Source organism: Rhinolophus hipposideros (genome assembly GCF_964194185.1).
Source record: "Rhinolophus hipposideros genome assembly, chromosome: 11".
NCBI classification, from domain to species: Eukaryota; Metazoa; Chordata; class Mammalia; order Chiroptera; family Rhinolophidae; genus Rhinolophus; species Rhinolophus hipposideros.
The window spans coordinates 36188831-36205510 of NC_138057.1; the positions used below are offsets into that span (position 1 = coordinate 36188831).

A 16680-nucleotide genomic window follows, 5' to 3' on the forward strand; every position below is an offset into this window, starting at 1 on the left:
ATGGAATATTGGAGGATTTCCAATGACTGGGTGAGGGAATTGAATATAAAGATTGCTTTGTATTGTTACCATTGAATTGTGTCCGTGCTGCAGTTGGAGGTTTCAGGGGGCTGGGACCTGGCAGAAGTTTGCTCAGCGCCAGCAGTCCAGGGCACTGAAGGGACCTTCAGATATCACCCAGAATGCACCTCTCTTCTCCTTTAGCCAAGGCAGGCCTGGGCAACCCCACAGAACCTGTCCTTAGTGTTGTGACAAACACCCAGCAAGACTTGCTGACACTTCGACCTGTTTGCTCCCAAATGGGCCATTAAAAAATTATTATTTATTTTATTAACAAATATTTGGAGGCCAAGTCTCCACAAGAAAGCTCAGAAACAGCCCAAGCAGAGTAAAGAAGCTAGACTAGAGCAGGTGTGCTGGTAAGTGTTTAACAACCAGCTCTGAGGGAAAAATGATGAGTGTGTACACACACACACACACACACACACACACACACTAAATGTAACTGATATAAAGGATGTGTAGCACACAATTTACAAATAATAAAATACATAATGATAAATTCAATAACGTTTAATGTAAATGCCACATACACTTCATTGTGACTTGATATTTCTTGCAAACTCCATCATCAGTTTCCATAATTCCAGCACTAAGGATAGTGTCACAAAACCAGACTACAGAGAAATGCGTGATTACTATCTGAATCAAGGTGTCACTCACGTCATTGACACATGAGTGTAGGTCTGACATGAATGTTAGCTGATGTTTTTGTTTATGTTAACAGTAAGACAAAAGTGAGAAAACCAAGATGTATGTCAGAATGTCACTTGTTCATCAGTGATGTAGGTTCTTTGCTGAATTGGATGATGGTTTTTGGATACTGAAAAATTATTTTCTCAAGGTTTTGTGCTAGCCACCATGTAATGGCCACAGACACGAAACGTTTAAGTTTAATCTGTATTATTAACATTTTCTCCATCACTTTCTTAAGTCTAGACAATCAACAAAATAATAAATCAAGCCCTGATGTGAAGTGTTTGCCAATATCTGTGGTGTAAATACTCCCGCCCTGGCCAATTTTGAGCTGTCACTATGATGTCACTGAGTCAGAAGAAGAAATATGCAGCAGCACATCAATAGACAATGTTCCCATGAAACAGACACAGTAGATACGAATAACCTGAAGAGCATGGATTCATAGTAAAATGTAAAAAATAATTAGGCAGCAATTGCGTTTTGATTATTGATTACCTTTGTTTTTAAATCTGTTAATTAATTTTAATAACGACTGTGTTTAATGACAAAATTCCTGAAAATGTAACAGTCGGTTCTCGAGGGTGATGACCTGGCTCCAGCACACCGCTGGCTAGAGAGGTCACACACCCAGGACAGACCTCATCCCAGGCTGCCGAGGGGCAGCTGCAGCCGCCGTGACATGGGAGGGGTAATGTGAGGGGACTCCAAGGTCAGATCAAGTTGGGTGGTCATCCTCTCAAGATCGGTGGCCCTCAGGAGTCATTAAGTCCTGTGGAGGCCACGAGCAACCGAAGGTTCCTCATCATCCATGGTGTGATCAGTGTTTCCTCTGACAGGTGAGGGACCCAGGGCGATTCTGGGGACAAGACGTGAGTCTGGGGGTGTAGGGGAGAAAGTCATTCTGTTGCCCCACCCTAGGAGATAAGTTACTTCACTTCTGGTTTTCCTTGTGAAGTGGCTTGTGGGTACGGTCCCTAACCCCCAGACTGGGGACGTCTGACTTTAAGCCCTCATTACTCAGCGTCTGTGTATCCTTGGGCCATGTCTCCGCCTGAGTCTCTGAGCCTCAGTTTCCTTATCAATGGGGAGGATGCAGCTGATTGGGGAGGACTCAGGTGTGCCCAGTGATGGAAAAGAGTATATTTCATGGACATGCCCTACAGACCTCAGGGTTTCATCTTCTCAGGGGCCAAAACAGTTTTTCCAGCACTGCAGCTCTTCATGAGAGCAAACTCAATGTGGACCTGGAAAAGTTCTCACATTTATAGCCTCCACAAAAAAAGGAATGACTTCCATCTGACAAAATCCAAGAGTGGGAGCAGCATCTCAGGACCCATGTATTCTCAGCCAGAAGGAGTTGGAGGAAAACAAAGTTGAAGCTATTGAGCAGGGCTTCCGAAGTGTTTTGTGATCAGCCCCAGGTCACGTTTTCTCCTCATCTCTTCCATTTGCTTCTGAATTTAGCTTTGATCACTATGCATGATATGTACTAAGGCATAGTAAGTATATGGATGACACAGCATGCAGTTGTGAGAGCTGGCAGAGAAGTCTGTGGAAAGCTGTGCCTGTGGGGCCAGGAGGGATGGCTATCCTTGTAAAGAATAGTAAATGTGAACTCGCAGGGTGGGGACCAAGGAGAAACAGAAAACTGTGAGCACAGAGTGGCATTAAGCGGGTCTTTCACCACTTCCCACCTCAATGACGTAGTGACTTAAAAGAGGAGCTGGCTGAATACACACCTGGCCCAGGACCAGAGAAGCAGATCGGATTCGAAGGAGCTGCTGGATGGTCGCCGTCCTCACCAACAGTGGGAACAAGGAGCCCAGCGGCTCTGTGCCTGAGCTGTAACAGCAACTGCTCTGCGCTGACCTTCAGTGCATTTGGGCTGATGCTTCATGTCTGCCATCCACATCTCACTCACTCAGATTTCTCTTGTGGCCAGCCCTAACTTGGAATCAGACAGGGAAGGGAGTTCTGGAAAACCAAATTCCAGCTTAGATAAGTTGACACACCCTGTTTGCTTCCATAGTTCCAAGTGCTTGTGGATACCCTCACCGTGTTCTTCCAGGCTTCTGTGCTTCTGCATGGAATGTTCTTTCCAACCATGTCACCTGGCAAACTCCTACAGCACCTTCAAAACCCTGACACTTCTCTTCCAGAACTAGTTCTGTACTTGGTATGTAATGACTGCCTCAGCTGCACTTGCTAAATGCGTCAAGGGCAGAATCTCTAATCTTGAGTGCTGAGCCAAGCTGTGCCTATTTTACAGATGAAGAAGTATTTCCTCAGAATGGTTGAGTAACTTGCCCGGGGTCACACAGTGAGAATACAATTAATATAATAGCAGAGCTATAATTTGAAACCCTGTCTGTGATTCTTCTTCCAATTATAACCCACTGTGACTAGAAAGTTGAGAAAAGCTTGGTCCCTGCCGGTAAGAAACTCTGTTTAGTGGAAAGACAGCTGGTGAGATGCCAGTAGGAGCAGAATGTGGAGTGGTCTCTGGGGAAGGAAGCCCAGAGTAGCAACAAAGGCAATGCTTCCGGAAATGGTACCCTCAGCCCTCTAGGCATGGCATCTCCCAGCCTAGCAGAAAGGAGGGGGAACCAGCAGTTAATTGTGCCCTTCTTCTCAGCTTTCACAAAGACTCTGGAGGTGCCCCAAGGCTGAAGTCCAGGCTGCGGGCCTGGCCAATAGGAAGATGAGACCCCTACCTCCGCTCCGCCCCGCCCCTTCCTTGGTGTCTGTCAGCAGCTGGGATTGCACAAGGGGCATCAGCCTGGGAGCTAGTGGAGTGAGGTTCTAACTGTTTAGGGTTTTATTTCCCTTATCTGGAAAACAAGGGACCTGAGATGGGTGGCTAAGAGTCCTCATTCACTCAACCACCATCTGGGATTCTAGGTGGTTAGCGGGATTTGCCACTTCTCATGTTGTTCCACCCGAGGGCGCCAAATCCTAGCTCTTGCCAAATCGATCGGTTCCTGAATGAAAAGGGGTGATTTAGCTATGTGAGCTCAGAGGAAGTGATGAGTGTGAACTGAGCACGATGAAGTGTGTGTGTGTGTGTGTGTGTGTGTGTGTGTGTGTGTGTGTGTGTGTGTAGCACCCAGAGTTCTTACAATCACCTGCGTCTACCACCCCTATCTGTGGTAAGGGAGACCCACCTGTTTGGGGCAGAAACCACCCACAATCATCTCCCACAGGGGCAGCACATCTCGGGGGTTTGCTGAGAGGTGCCAAAGAATAGGCTCTACTACCAGCTGGTTCTCACCTCACCTTGATGATATGAGTACCACAGAAGGGTGCCGCCATTTGGGGGACTGCAGAATTCAGGTAAGGAACCCTCTACTCCTCTCTCCTCGCCATGGGATAAGGAAAGAGAAGCATTTCTCTTACCCCCAGCCAAGAACTGCTTGTGAAGCTCGGGTGCCCGAGCCCTCCCCCAACGCGAAATGAGGCACTGGTGACTTATCTAAACGTGGCTGAGGGACTGGCCCCGTGGAACGTGCAGCACTGTGGTTGGTGGAGACAAAAGTCTCATGACATGCCACGTGGGAGAGGGTCAAGAGCACCTCGCCTTGCCCTCTGAGGGGGGAGGAAGACAGACCCCCAATGAGCTTGCTGGCTGGTGAGACTGTGGGCTGCAGACTTGCTGGGGACACAGCTCAGGCTGAAGAAGTATATACTTTAGAGAACTATGGCCTGAGACCTTCTGAAGGATGGGGCTGAGGGCTCGAGGATCCCCCAGAACCTGGGGGTGTCACTCACCATTTATCTATATTGAGCCGCTTGTCAATGAACTGGATTAGCAAAAGGAGCCAGACAACGAGAGGCCCATGACCTTTCCAAGAGCAACACCCAAAGTTGCAAAATCACTGTCCATCTCCCCGCCACACCATTAAAGGGGACACGCAGAGAGGGAGGGAGGAGGGGGAAAGCAAAGCCCTCTCCCCCAGCACTCTCCCTTCCTGACCTCTGTGAAATGGGCTCATGCGTTGATGATATCATGTTAAAAGGTAATGATTTCACCCTTTCACGGGAAACTCTTGTTGATTCTTTATGCCATCACCTCAAAGATCAAAGATGGGTGATCAGTCCACAAAAGATACAAGGCCCAGGACACCGTACCGCAAAATTTCTTGGTGTTATTTGGTCGGGTAAGACCAAAGGAATGTTATTACATAGGTAAGTGAACCTCTTAAGTTGTTTACTGCCTTGGACTATGCAGCTCTTAACAAGCATGTGCCGCATGGCTACATATATCATGCTTTCCCTTTCCTGCAGAAATCCACTGTTTCACTGGTGCCCAAGACTCCTCTTCAGTCTGTAAGTTCCCTTAATAAACTCTTCAAGTATTTTTGGAGTTGTCAGCCTCTTCCTTAGGACTCCAGTCTCAGGCCCTAGGAAATTTTCATAACTGGGGAACCAGCCAGGAGACAGGAGAAGTGGGGAAGGGAAAAGAGGCTTCAGAGGGCGAAATGATGAGTTGGCCCTTGACCTGTGTGGGGATTGGGGGCCCACGTGCTGGATGCTGTGGCCTGCTGCATGAGTACCGGATACCCGGAAAACACCGGCTGGGTTGGAGCGGTTGTTTGCTGAGTGTCTCTGGCTTGTTGTGGTAAGGGAGGGTGGCAAGTGGCCACTCCAGTGGGCTGGCCGCTTTATTGGCAGTTGGGTTGGTAACTGACACCCTTTTTTAAAAGGCCAAGGCAGAAAGTTAGGAAACTAGAAGGAAACTCCAACTGGAAAAGGATGTACATTTATTCAACTCCTTCTTGGCTACTAACTTAGCTGAGCTTGAGGAACAAGATACCAAAATAGAAACTGTAGCTTGCTGCTTTGTAAAATTGGAAGGGAGAACGTTACAGTGGCACAGGATACAGGCAATAGTCATGAAAGCAGAATGGGAGGCAAAAACCTTGGAATCCGTGGGAAAGACAACAGTAGACTTTCCGCGTGCCCCCTCAGGGATAGTTACACAGTCCCACCATATGCCATGGGCTTGTGGCCCAGGTTTTGTCACTCTCCCTTCCTGACCTCTGCGAAATGGGCTCATTGTATTGATGATGTCATGTTAACAGGTGATGGTCTCGCCATTTCACAGGAAACTCTTGAGTCCTTATGCCATCACCTCAAAGACCAAGTGTGGGGACAGAGCCAGGAGAGCAGTTTCCAGGCTCTCGGCCTCACGTGGAAAGGTGCTGGCTCGGGTAGTAGATGGTCATCAGCTATAACCAGTTAGCTAATTAGCCACTAATATAACTGCTGTGGCTACTCTAGGGGACTGGTTGGTTGGCAGAGAAGTTGACGGCAGATTGCACGTTGTGTGGAGCCTGCTTCCTGTGTCTCCAACCCAGCCGCCAGCGAGAGTATGGTGGTGTGAACCCCTTATCTATGGCTCCGTGGGTGTTCCTTTTTTGCCTCACCATATTCTGCGTTCTTATGTGGGGAGTGGGACCAGAGACCCCGTGTGACACCAAGGATGGGCGGTCAGTCCACAAAAGATACAAGGCCCAGGACACCATAAAACTTCTGGGTGTAATTTGGTCGGGTAAGAAATGCCTGATGCTGGGGTAGTGCTAGATAAAGTACAAGAAGCTCCTGTTTTCAAACAATAAAAGACTGGATTGTACTAAGAAAACCCTTGTGGGCCAGTGTCATGTGGGGTCTCTGGTCCCGCTCCCCACATAAGAACACAGGACATGGTGAGGCCAAAAAGGCACACCCACGGAGCCATAGATAGGGGAGTCACACCACTATAGTCTCGCTGACGGCTGGGTTGGAGACACAGGAAGCAGGAACCACACGATCCACAATCTGCCTTCTGCTTCTCTGCCAACCAACCTCACTTGTTAATTGCAATCCGCACTTGCTAGCTTAGCCATGGCAGTTATATCAGTGGCTAATGGCTAATGGGTAACAGCTGATGGCCAACTAGTCACAGCTGATGGCCATCTACGACCCGAGCCAGCAACTTTCCATGTGAGGCCGAGAGCCTGGAAACTGCTCTCGGGGACTCTGTCCCCACAGCCAGCAACTATGAAAGCTATTTGGGACAGATTGCCGGCCCCTGGAGCGGGTCTCCCTGTGTGTCATGTCTCTGCCCCTTCTCATATTTCTCCCTCTAGTAACTTGGAAGCAGGTGCTTTGGCTCAGATGAAAACCTTGGTGCCAACACAAGATTTAGCCCACTGGGTCCATCAAAAAAAGTGGACATTGAGGGGCAAAAGTAGGATGGACTATTGCAAGGGAGTAGGTTTGCCCATAAAGTACAGTGACATCTTAGCAGCTTTACCAATTGGCAGCAAGAAAGCGTCCTCATCCGCCTGTGCATATGCACAGAGCTAACAACCCAGTAAAAGACTGACAACTAGATTATACTGGCCCCTTGCCTAGTAGCAGAGGCTCAAAATATGCTCTCACCTGGGTAGAATCAGCTACTGTCTGTTACAGGCTTTCCCTTGTAGACAGGCAATTCAAAAGACAACTATAAAAGGGTTATTCAAATTAAGCACTGTGAATGGACACCCGTGTCACATAGATAGCGATCCAGGATCTCATTTCAGAGGACATGGACATTAGATAATAATATTGAATGTAAGTTCCATTCACCATATAACGCTGAAGCCGCGGGGCTGATAGAAACGTAAAATGGTTTTGCCGAAACAAGACGTGACTGTTGTTAGGAGAAGGCTCCTTGGCTGGGTGGAGAAAGGTACTTGAGTCGGCCTTAATTCATCCTAATACTAACTCCACAGGGCCTGTTATGCTGATGACAGATGAGAGGCAGATGGGGAAGCCCTCATGCTTTATAGGTATGGAAGGAGGCGCCTCATGCCATCGTGCCCAAGGTCCTGGCAGGGAAACGAATCCTGCGATTTGGGACCCCATTGTCACTGATGCCTGGACAAGGCACAGTTGATTGGGGGTTACGATGGAAGGTGCCAGCTGGCCGGATTGGATATTTTTTGCCACAGAGTGAGGACAGTCCTTCTCAGTTTGGTCTCCTGTTCTGGAAGCTGGACCTCTAAAGGCACTGTATACTTTACAGATAGCCAAAGATATTCAGAGAGGGCCCCTAGCATGAATCCTACTCTGGCACCCCACCCATAATGACCCTGCAAGTGGCCCAGGTGCCCAGTCCTTCAGCTCAACGCGTCTGGCATGTACCTCCTTTCCAGAAGCCTGCAGCAGCAGCTGTTCTGACCACAACAGACCAGGCTGCCAGGGTGATTTTCAAAGGAGAAGACCTCCCATGCAGGTTCCAGCTAAACACCTTTTTATTTGCCCCCAGCTTCTTGATTTTTATGCTGTTGCCTTCAGGGCACACACTCAACCCCAACCTGTTCCTGCAACGGACTCCTGCCTGGGCTCACATATGTATTTGTTCTTCCTGCTGGGTGTGTTGGCGTGGTTCTTGGGGCTCCTGGTGGAAACAACCTCTCCTTGTTCTTTTGGTCGTCATTGTTATTGCTCTTTTTTGGCCCCTTGCATGTGCTTACATTAGTGTTGCGACCATTGTCTACAATGTGGACAACTGGTGTCATGAAAAGTGGCATCTAGGTCCCTCCATCCCCTCACAGGCCCCAGGGACCATCGTGGAAGAGGGCCTCATGTGAGATTGTGAAAGTCTGTCACGAGGGGTGGTTAGACACAAAGATTCCCAATGCTTCATGTGACCGTCACCATCTTACAAAGCAAGCTGACTGCTGGTTCACGCCAGGAGGGGTGGAAAGGAATGTTCTGCATCGGGAAGTAGCGTGGTGTTCGCTGTCTTGGGTTATACAGTTCTTCACGAGCATGGGCCATGTGACTACATCGATCAAGCTTCCGTTCCCTTTCTGTGCCAAAATCTACCTTCTCACTGGCGCCCAAGACTCTGCGTTTGTAAGTTCCCTTGATAAACTCGGGATGCAATCCTGGAGTTGTCAGCCTGTTTCTCAGGTCTCCTGGCCCCAGGAAATTTTCATAGCAGCAGCCCCAGGCACTGTGACTGGGCTTCACTGGGAAGATGGGCAGTGGTGTTTGCAAAGAAAAAGCATGAGGGGCATTTTGCTTTAGGAACAGGGTTGGATGCTCTGTGTTGGGGGGTCCAGTGTCCCCAGCATGCCTCTGGCAGCAGAGAGGTCATGCCCAGCAAGCTTCAAAATGTGGAATTACAAAGTACATCAGACATGTTCCAGAAATCCTCAGGACTCTTTAGGCAAGCCTCCCCCAGGGCATAGCTTCCCTTCCACTATCCACTATTGGAGGCCACGTCCCCGCACTAGAGATTTTTTTTGGAGGAGACGGGAAGTAACTAACTCCTGTTTCCCTTCCCTCATTGAGAAATCCAGAGGGTTCCTTTTTCCCATCCAGTGTGCTTGCTCTAAGGTGGCCGGCAAGACTGGAGTATCGGCTGTAACAGGTGACACAGACTATTGTGTTTAAAACTGAGTCGGTTGCACAGAATATGCCCATTTAAAAACTGCCTGGGCTCTGGGCATCAGACATGCTCTACGGGATGGGCAGGTGGTAGTCTGTTGGGGAAAAAGACAAAGTCTGTCCCTTGCCTGGGTCCCATCCTGTCCCATCCCTGCAGTGGTTAAGATACTCAGCCAGGGCCAAGAAGTGAAGTTCTTGTTTATTGTTGCGGCAACTCTTACAGACATTAGCGTTCAGTTAAATAAAGAAAACATTAAATACATCACAATCCCCAAAACACTACGGAGGGGAGGGCGGTGACCAGACTGCCAGAGGAAGTACATTCAGTGGGTGTGCAGCGTCCACATTCCAGGCTCACGTGTATATATACTTTATATATATATTTATTTATATTTATATAGAGAGATCATTGAGTTTTGTGTATACAAAGAACGATATTGTTACAAATACAATACTATACGTCTCCCAATGCTTTACAATAAGTTCTATTTCACCCTCTTTACAGACCAATAGTACAAGTTCATACTGTCGGGGCTGCTGAATATGTACTACAAACTTCCTTCCCACCGTCTTCCCGTGCTGCCCTGATGGAGGCGGATGGAGATTCGGGTTGTGTGTGAATTCAAGTCGGCCAAACCAGGAAAGGAGCAGACAAACACAAACTCAAACCGACAAGTGGCCTCGTAAGTGGGTGAGTAAACAGAGCTAAGGGGAGGGGCCCTTGGTTGTAAACATTGGTAACAGCCACACCCCTAGGTTGAGGGACCCAAGAAGGGCTCATGGATGCGTTTCATCAGCCTGCAGATGGGGGCCTGGGGGTGACAGGAGCAATGGGGGAGGTAGTAGGTTACTCTGGGACCCTCCGAGGCCAGTGTGGATGGGTGATGTTCACGAAGCAGGGCTGTCTGTAGGGCCTTGGAGGCCAGCCCCAGGATGGGCCCCAAACCCCACAGAGCCTGCTCTGGTGAGGGGACGGTGCTCCAGGCATCCGTCTCTGGGGGTTTCATCACGGGAACCTGAGGCTGGAGGTGGCTCCCTGAAATGTTCGAATCTGAGAAGGCAGAGATGGGGTGGGTCCTGGTGCCTCCTCGCTGGACCAGGAGCGGGTAGATGAATCTGGGAATCTGTGCCCAAAGCTGAATAACCAGCATCTCCTAGCTGAGTGGCCAGAGTGGCTTTCTGCCAGGGCCGTGTTTGGGATGCTCTGTAGGTAGCCTTCCCCATTACAGGGGTATTCAGATATTTACATACATAACGATACATGCTGGGATATCAAGGGATATTGACTGCCACTTCCCATGGGACTTCCAAAAACAGAGTTACTAACGTTTAAGATTCCACCTCCTTGGTTAACCAAGGAAGATGAACTTCCTCCATCCAATGGGAGCAGAGGGAAAAGAATACGCTTCCGCCTGGTGACCTTGTACCGAGCTCCAGCAACAGGTGCTATGTGGGTGGGATGGGCCACTTTTACCAACACGAGGGTATGAGGTGGATACATAATCTTACTCTTCGGCTAAAATATGAGTCTTCTCAGACAGCTTATCAAACTGGCTTTTTCAGCACCTGTCAAAACTAAGATTTTTGCGCAGAAACATTGGAAAGTATATTCTCTCTTCTCCCCATTGGCGGAAGACCCTTCATTGTACTTACTTGGGAGGCTGCACAGAGAATGCTGGCGGCGCCCCGTCCCTGGCCAGCCGTGGGCAGGCCTCTGCGCAGGGGCTTTGGGCCAGCAGCCTGAGTGCTTACCTGGGGGCACACAGGTACAAGCCCTCCGATCGTTTCCCGAGGTTCCCGATGCTTGAAATACCACCAATCACACTGCATTCCTGTTTCCCTCTCTCTTTTTGATTACAGGAACGATGAACGTACGACTATTTATGTTATCAGACACTCTCCAGTTTGATAAATGGAGAACCTGGAGCCATGGTTGCTGACTGCCCACCTGACTCCCCCGGAGAAGAGGCGGCCCTTTCCCAGAAACAATGTCGGGGGGCAGCGCGGTCCCTCTTCCTCAGGACTTGTACCACAAACTGAGAGATGAGCCGCTGACACCTTTGAAAGCTTCAGTGTTCCTGACTCTGAACAGAAAACTCAGAAGGCACAGAGATCCCAGGGGAACTGACTGCACACAGCTCTCTGATGTAAGTCTCCTGTTCCTCTTTATATTCACTTTTCTCGCCCCACCGCCCTCGCCAAATCCATCCATGCAACCAATAGTTACATACGACCCAACTTGTGTTCACCGCATTCCTATTTCCACACACACACAACATAAATATCCCAGATGCAGAGAACAGGGGCTATTGTTAATATTATAAAATAGTTTCTCTTCCCTGTCTCTGCTGAGGTCATGAATGAAACAAAACAAAAACCAAACCAAGCTACACCACATCCACATGAAAACAAAATGCTCTTTGGACCAAGAATAAGTAAGAACTGGTTCAGGAGGATGTTACTACAATTTCTGCACTGAACTGAGACAGAACCATACACGTGAGGCACCTGATAAAAACATGTAACATTCCACACGGGTTAAACTCTCACACCCATGAGGCAGCAAGATGATGTTTCTGGAACACATCTGGGGATTCTGAGGCATATCTTGAGGTCATCAGTGACCCCTCAGTGTTGTGGTTTATGTACTCTTCTAGCCTTTCCAATGTCACATCCCGCCTAGTGGCCCTGAGCAGAAAGGAAAGCCGGTCCTGCCTGGGAACAGGACGTGTGACATGACTGTACCCACATCCTCATCTTGCAGGTGAGCAGAGCCTTCCCAGACTCCCTGTGTGTGGGGGGTGGGGGGCGCGGAGGTCACTAGGAGAAGACGTTGAGCCAAGGGCCAGGCCTTGCTCACAGAAGGGCATCTCTCTCAGGACAGGGCTGATCAGCCCCTGCAGGTCTCACCTGCCAGGGGAAGGGGCCTTGCAGAGAGGTGACGTGGGTTTTCCAGGGGCTCTGTGTGCCTGCCTCCTGGACGGTGGGGAGGAGGGAAGGGTGACATATATGCAGGTGAGTCTATGTGTCCATAAGCATGTGTGATCGATCCAGGATGCGGAAAGCACCTGCCTATGTTTTATCTCGCGGTTTGTCACCTCAGGACAAGCTGGGGAAGCTACAGATGGCCCAGGGATGGCCCACTATGTGATGGCGTCTTTGTCCAAAGCAGTTCCGCTTGCGTTCGTGAGGGACGAGGCTCCTATTAGAAAACACAATTATGCTGAAACTAAAACTAGCTAGGGGAGAAGCCTAAGGTTGGCTCAGGAATTCTGGGCGGAAATAATGTACGGTGCCCCAAGCACAGGGTGGGCAGGGCACATCCATCAAGACACGGGCTGGTCCCCCGTTCCTACCATATTCCCACACATTGACTCGAGGAGAGCAGAGATCAGTGATTGAATTGTAGGCACTGCTGAAACAGCTTCTTTGCTGCCCCTGGGAGCTCCTTCTAAGAGGTCTGGGAAGGGAAGGTTCCCCCGTGGGCAGTGACAGCCCTCCTCGGGCCGCCCTGAGGGCCCCTCAGGACAGTCAAGTCCTGGGCAGACACCGGGTGGATACTGGCCGCTCTCTATCCTCAAGGGAGTACATACAAAATTTCCCAGGTATTAAAAATAAAAATGCAAACTGAAGACAGACAGAGATAAAGAGGTCTTTGAGGATTCTCTCCTTCCTGTGTAAGACAGAATGCTGGGCACGAGAGGGAGATGTCTCAGTGGGCACACAGATGCAGCACGAGAAACACAACCACGAGTGAGGTGAGTCCTCCATGCACGCCGCCAGGCGGTGGGTGTGGCTTCAGATGTAAACGGGCTGCTCCTGGGCCGTCAGCAGTCGGTACATGGCAGCCGGCATAGTCTTCATGTGAATCTGAGGGCAGAAGCACACGTTATCAGGGGCTAAGGCTCGGGGCCCAGGGCTGGGGGAGAGGGGGCATTTCTCACCGGGGGGGATTTGAAGATACCCACCCCGACCCCACTACTAACAGTGGCCTGACCCACGGGGCCTCCAGGAAGAGTGGAATCTACAGGCTTTCTATAATGTTAGGGGCAGCAGAGTAACATGCAAACCAGGTAAGGTTTATTTTCCCAGTCACATGCTTTTGCTCTCACAGTTTTTTTTTTTTTTTTTAAGAGAACGCTTTAAACAGAAGTAGAACTGCTGTGGGGTTCTGACTGGTCCTGCCTCTCTCTCCTCTGGCAGGTGGGGCAGCTCGGGAAATCATCCCTGGAATAGCCCTTAGGACCTAAGTTGAGTCCATACCAGGCATGCCAGGCAGACCCCTCTGGAGGCTTGTACTGTTGATTAGACTAGAATCTAAAACTTAAGTTTTCCAGGCACATTTGGTGAGATGAGATGGGAAAAAATGGAGAGAACTGGGCAGCCATGGAGAGAAGCTGAGAGCTAAAAAGAGAAGGTGAGATTGTTTTTTCTTCTTGTCTTAGCTTCCACACAGAAGTGAGATCAAACAGTAATTTTCTTTTCCCTTCTGACTTATTTTACTCAGCATTATACCCTTAGCATTATATCCTCCAAAACAAACTCACAGATACAGAGAACACATGAGTGGTTCCCAGAAGGGAAGGGGGCTGGGCACGAGGGTGAAGGGGGTCAACTCCATGGTGATGGATGGTGACTAGACTTTTGAGGGTGATCACTATATAGTGTATACAGAGGTCGGATGATAATATTGTGTACGTGAATCTCATATACTTAAAAAAGACTTGCAGCAAAAGGAATCAAATCGTCCTAAGACTAAAGGGGACTTGATCTTATCTTATGGATAATGGGTTTAAACTCTGGTCTGAGACAGACTCTTCTGGTTGTGGAGGAGAGTGTGGGATTGGGGAAGGACACTTCCTGGAAGGCCTACTCAGGACCTGCGTGAGCCCAAGGCGAGGGGCCCCAGAGGACCCCGGACCTGCGCCCCACTCCTACCTCTCCCACAGCATTGGAGAGGATGTGGACAATCTTCTCATGGGGGGTGGCCACCACGCTCTGTCCGTTGATTTCAATGATCCTATGTCCCACGCGGACTCCTCCTCTCTCGGCTATTCCCCCTCGCATGAGGCTGCAGATCTGTGAGAGTCAAAGGCCAAGTTACTGTGTTGGGCAGGGAACTGGGTGGGGACAGAAGGCTGCCTTTTCTGGAGCCCCCTGCCCCCTCCTCTCTGAGAAGCTGCCATGATGCGGCTCTGGGCGTTGGAATCTTTGTTTCTTTGCACAAGAAATAGGGCTCTGTATGCCCACATGGTCACTTTGTTCATGCACTTTGCACAGAGAACATTAGCAGGTCACTGGATTTCACAGACACTGAATTCGGACTACTTTTCATTCCAGGTGGGTCCTGTAAAAAGAACTGTTTGGGCCTGTCACCAAGTTGCCAGGGCTTTTCAAACTGGCAGCTTGTATATACCTCAGGTGAATATTACTTCCCACAGTCATCACCAGGACTCAAATGTCACACTGTATAATGCTAGCAGCTACTTTTTAGGGTCACAGTCATAGGAGCCAAAGGGGCGACAACCCCACTTGGTGTTCCTAAGTGTGCCTGCTGGAGGGGAGCTGCTCCTTTCCGCTTTCCCAACTCACAGAAATGACACTGTACCTGGTTTTCATCCCAGTGGGTGGGCAGGGGCTGCAGGTCGCTGGAAATGAGCCTGCATTCCCTCATGTGGATGGCTCTGGGCTCCACCCTGCAGGCTATAGCCACCCCCACCTCACACACAAAGCAATCAGAATTTTCCAAGAAGGGTATGTTTTGAATTTACCAAGTTGACTTTTCACTCCCGACTACGCACCTTTATTTAAAATCCTATGCAGAGAAGGCTGCAACATCTTGTCACAACACACTTCCTGTGTCTATGGGCGTGTGAAAACCTTCAGCCTCTCACGTACTTTGGGTCAAGAGATTCCTTAGGGGCTACCCACAGTTTGAAGAAAAAAACAAAGGATGCCAATAAACCCACATCTGTTACATAACAACCCTTTGTTCACACCGGAACTTTTAATATTATTCAAATATGAACAAAGCAAACAAGGAAGTATACAGAGATAAAATATGATATCAGACCCAAATTATTAATATAAAGAGTGACCCAGGCTCCTCTCCAAAAAGCACATGAGGCTACATAGGTACAAAGAAAAGATGAACTGGGTGGATTTTTCAACTCCGATTAGGAACCTCAAATGGCTATTTCTAAACCTTAAACCATAACTTGGAATACATTTTTGATTACCTACAACTCTTGAAATTTAAGTAGGAAAAAGAATAGACGTGTTGTATCTGGAAAGATGAATGCCAAGAGAGGGAGGGCATATCCAAAATCTGTAAAATCAAGAAGGTTACAGATAGAGGATAGATTTGCCACTCATATCCAGAATGATTATGGGTCCAGAAAAGTAAGCAATGCTTAAAAGGAAGTGGTATTGAGTATGGAATATCTGTTTGGGATGAAGAAAAAGTTCTGGAAAGAGATAGTGGTGATGGTTGTGTAACACTTTGTGAACGTACGTATTGCCACTGAATTGTACGCTTAAAAGTGGTTTAAATGGTCAGTATAATGTTGTGTAGGTTTCACCATGATTAAGAAAAAAGGGAAGTATTTTTTTAAGGCAGACATCCAAATGATAAAAACACTCTGTATCCCTAAAGTGCAAATTGAGGTTAAAAAGGCAAAGCACAGACCAGTCATGCGTAACAGCCCTGGGGGTTGGGGTTCCCAATCTGGGCTGTGAGCTGCAATCAGGGGTTGCTTTGAAGCTCAGCCCCCAGAGCTCCACGCCCAGGCTTGGGGACCAGCAGCCGCTCTGCAGGGTTTGTATAGACAGGGTGGTGACAGGGTGGCAGTCCCTCAGAGCCAGACGGGAAGGAAGCCCTTGCTGTTACCTCCCAAATGATCTCCAGCTGACAGCTGGGAGGGCCACCCTGCACAGTCACAGAGTGACTCGGGCTCTGAGGGCCAGGGCTCTGAGAAGAGCCTCCCTTGTCTCCCGTGGAAAGGCACAGAAATCTCTGCCCATGGAGGAAGCTGAGCCTGCCTTCACCCATTCCTCCCCTTCTTTCAGGGAACTGACCAGCTTAGAACAAACAAACACTGGGCCACATTTTTGTCAGACGTTTGGAAACGGTTATGGAGTGGCACTTACAATTCCATTCTGGACGCTGAAACCCAGCTGGTAGCGAAGGTCCGGTCTCCTGATCAACACGGTGGTCACCGGAGGACATCTCACGATATTCAGCTTTACCCGGGCCTGATTCTTCAAGCCCTGAAAAGTGAACAAAGCGCAGTGGACATGGTGACCACTGAGGCCGACAGACGGGATGGGGGCAGACGGCACCAAAGGCAAACGAAGTCCCAAGGACACTTGTTTTTCCATCGACTCCTGACGTTACCTGCGGGCCGCTGCTACGCTGTATCAGCACGGGAGAAACCGCCTGCTTTACACGCAGGCCTTTCCTCCGTGCAGACACCAGTGTCTGTGGGCAATGTCTTC

At 49.2% G+C, this 16680-nt stretch overlaps 1 protein-coding gene across 4 annotated transcripts in view; it reads right to left on the reverse strand.

The window, feature by feature from the left end:
* Window positions 1–9364: 9364 nt before the first annotated feature.
* The window catches only part of APBA1 (amyloid beta precursor protein binding family A member 1), a 188004-nt gene continuing 180688 nt past the window's right edge, over window positions 9365–16680 (reverse strand). For all 4 annotated transcript variants that reach the window (XM_081067513.1, XM_081067515.1, XM_081067512.1 and 1 more), the window contains 3 exons: window positions 16333–16452; window positions 14122–14262; window positions 9365–13053 (listed from right to left, as the gene is read on the reverse strand). In XM_081067513.1, coding sequence (XP_080923639.1) covers window positions 12982–13053; window positions 14122–14262; window positions 16333–16452 — 333 coding nt within the window. In that variant the 3' untranslated portion in view covers window positions 9365–12981. The remainder of the gene's footprint in view (window positions 13054–14121; window positions 14263–16332; window positions 16453–16680) is intronic.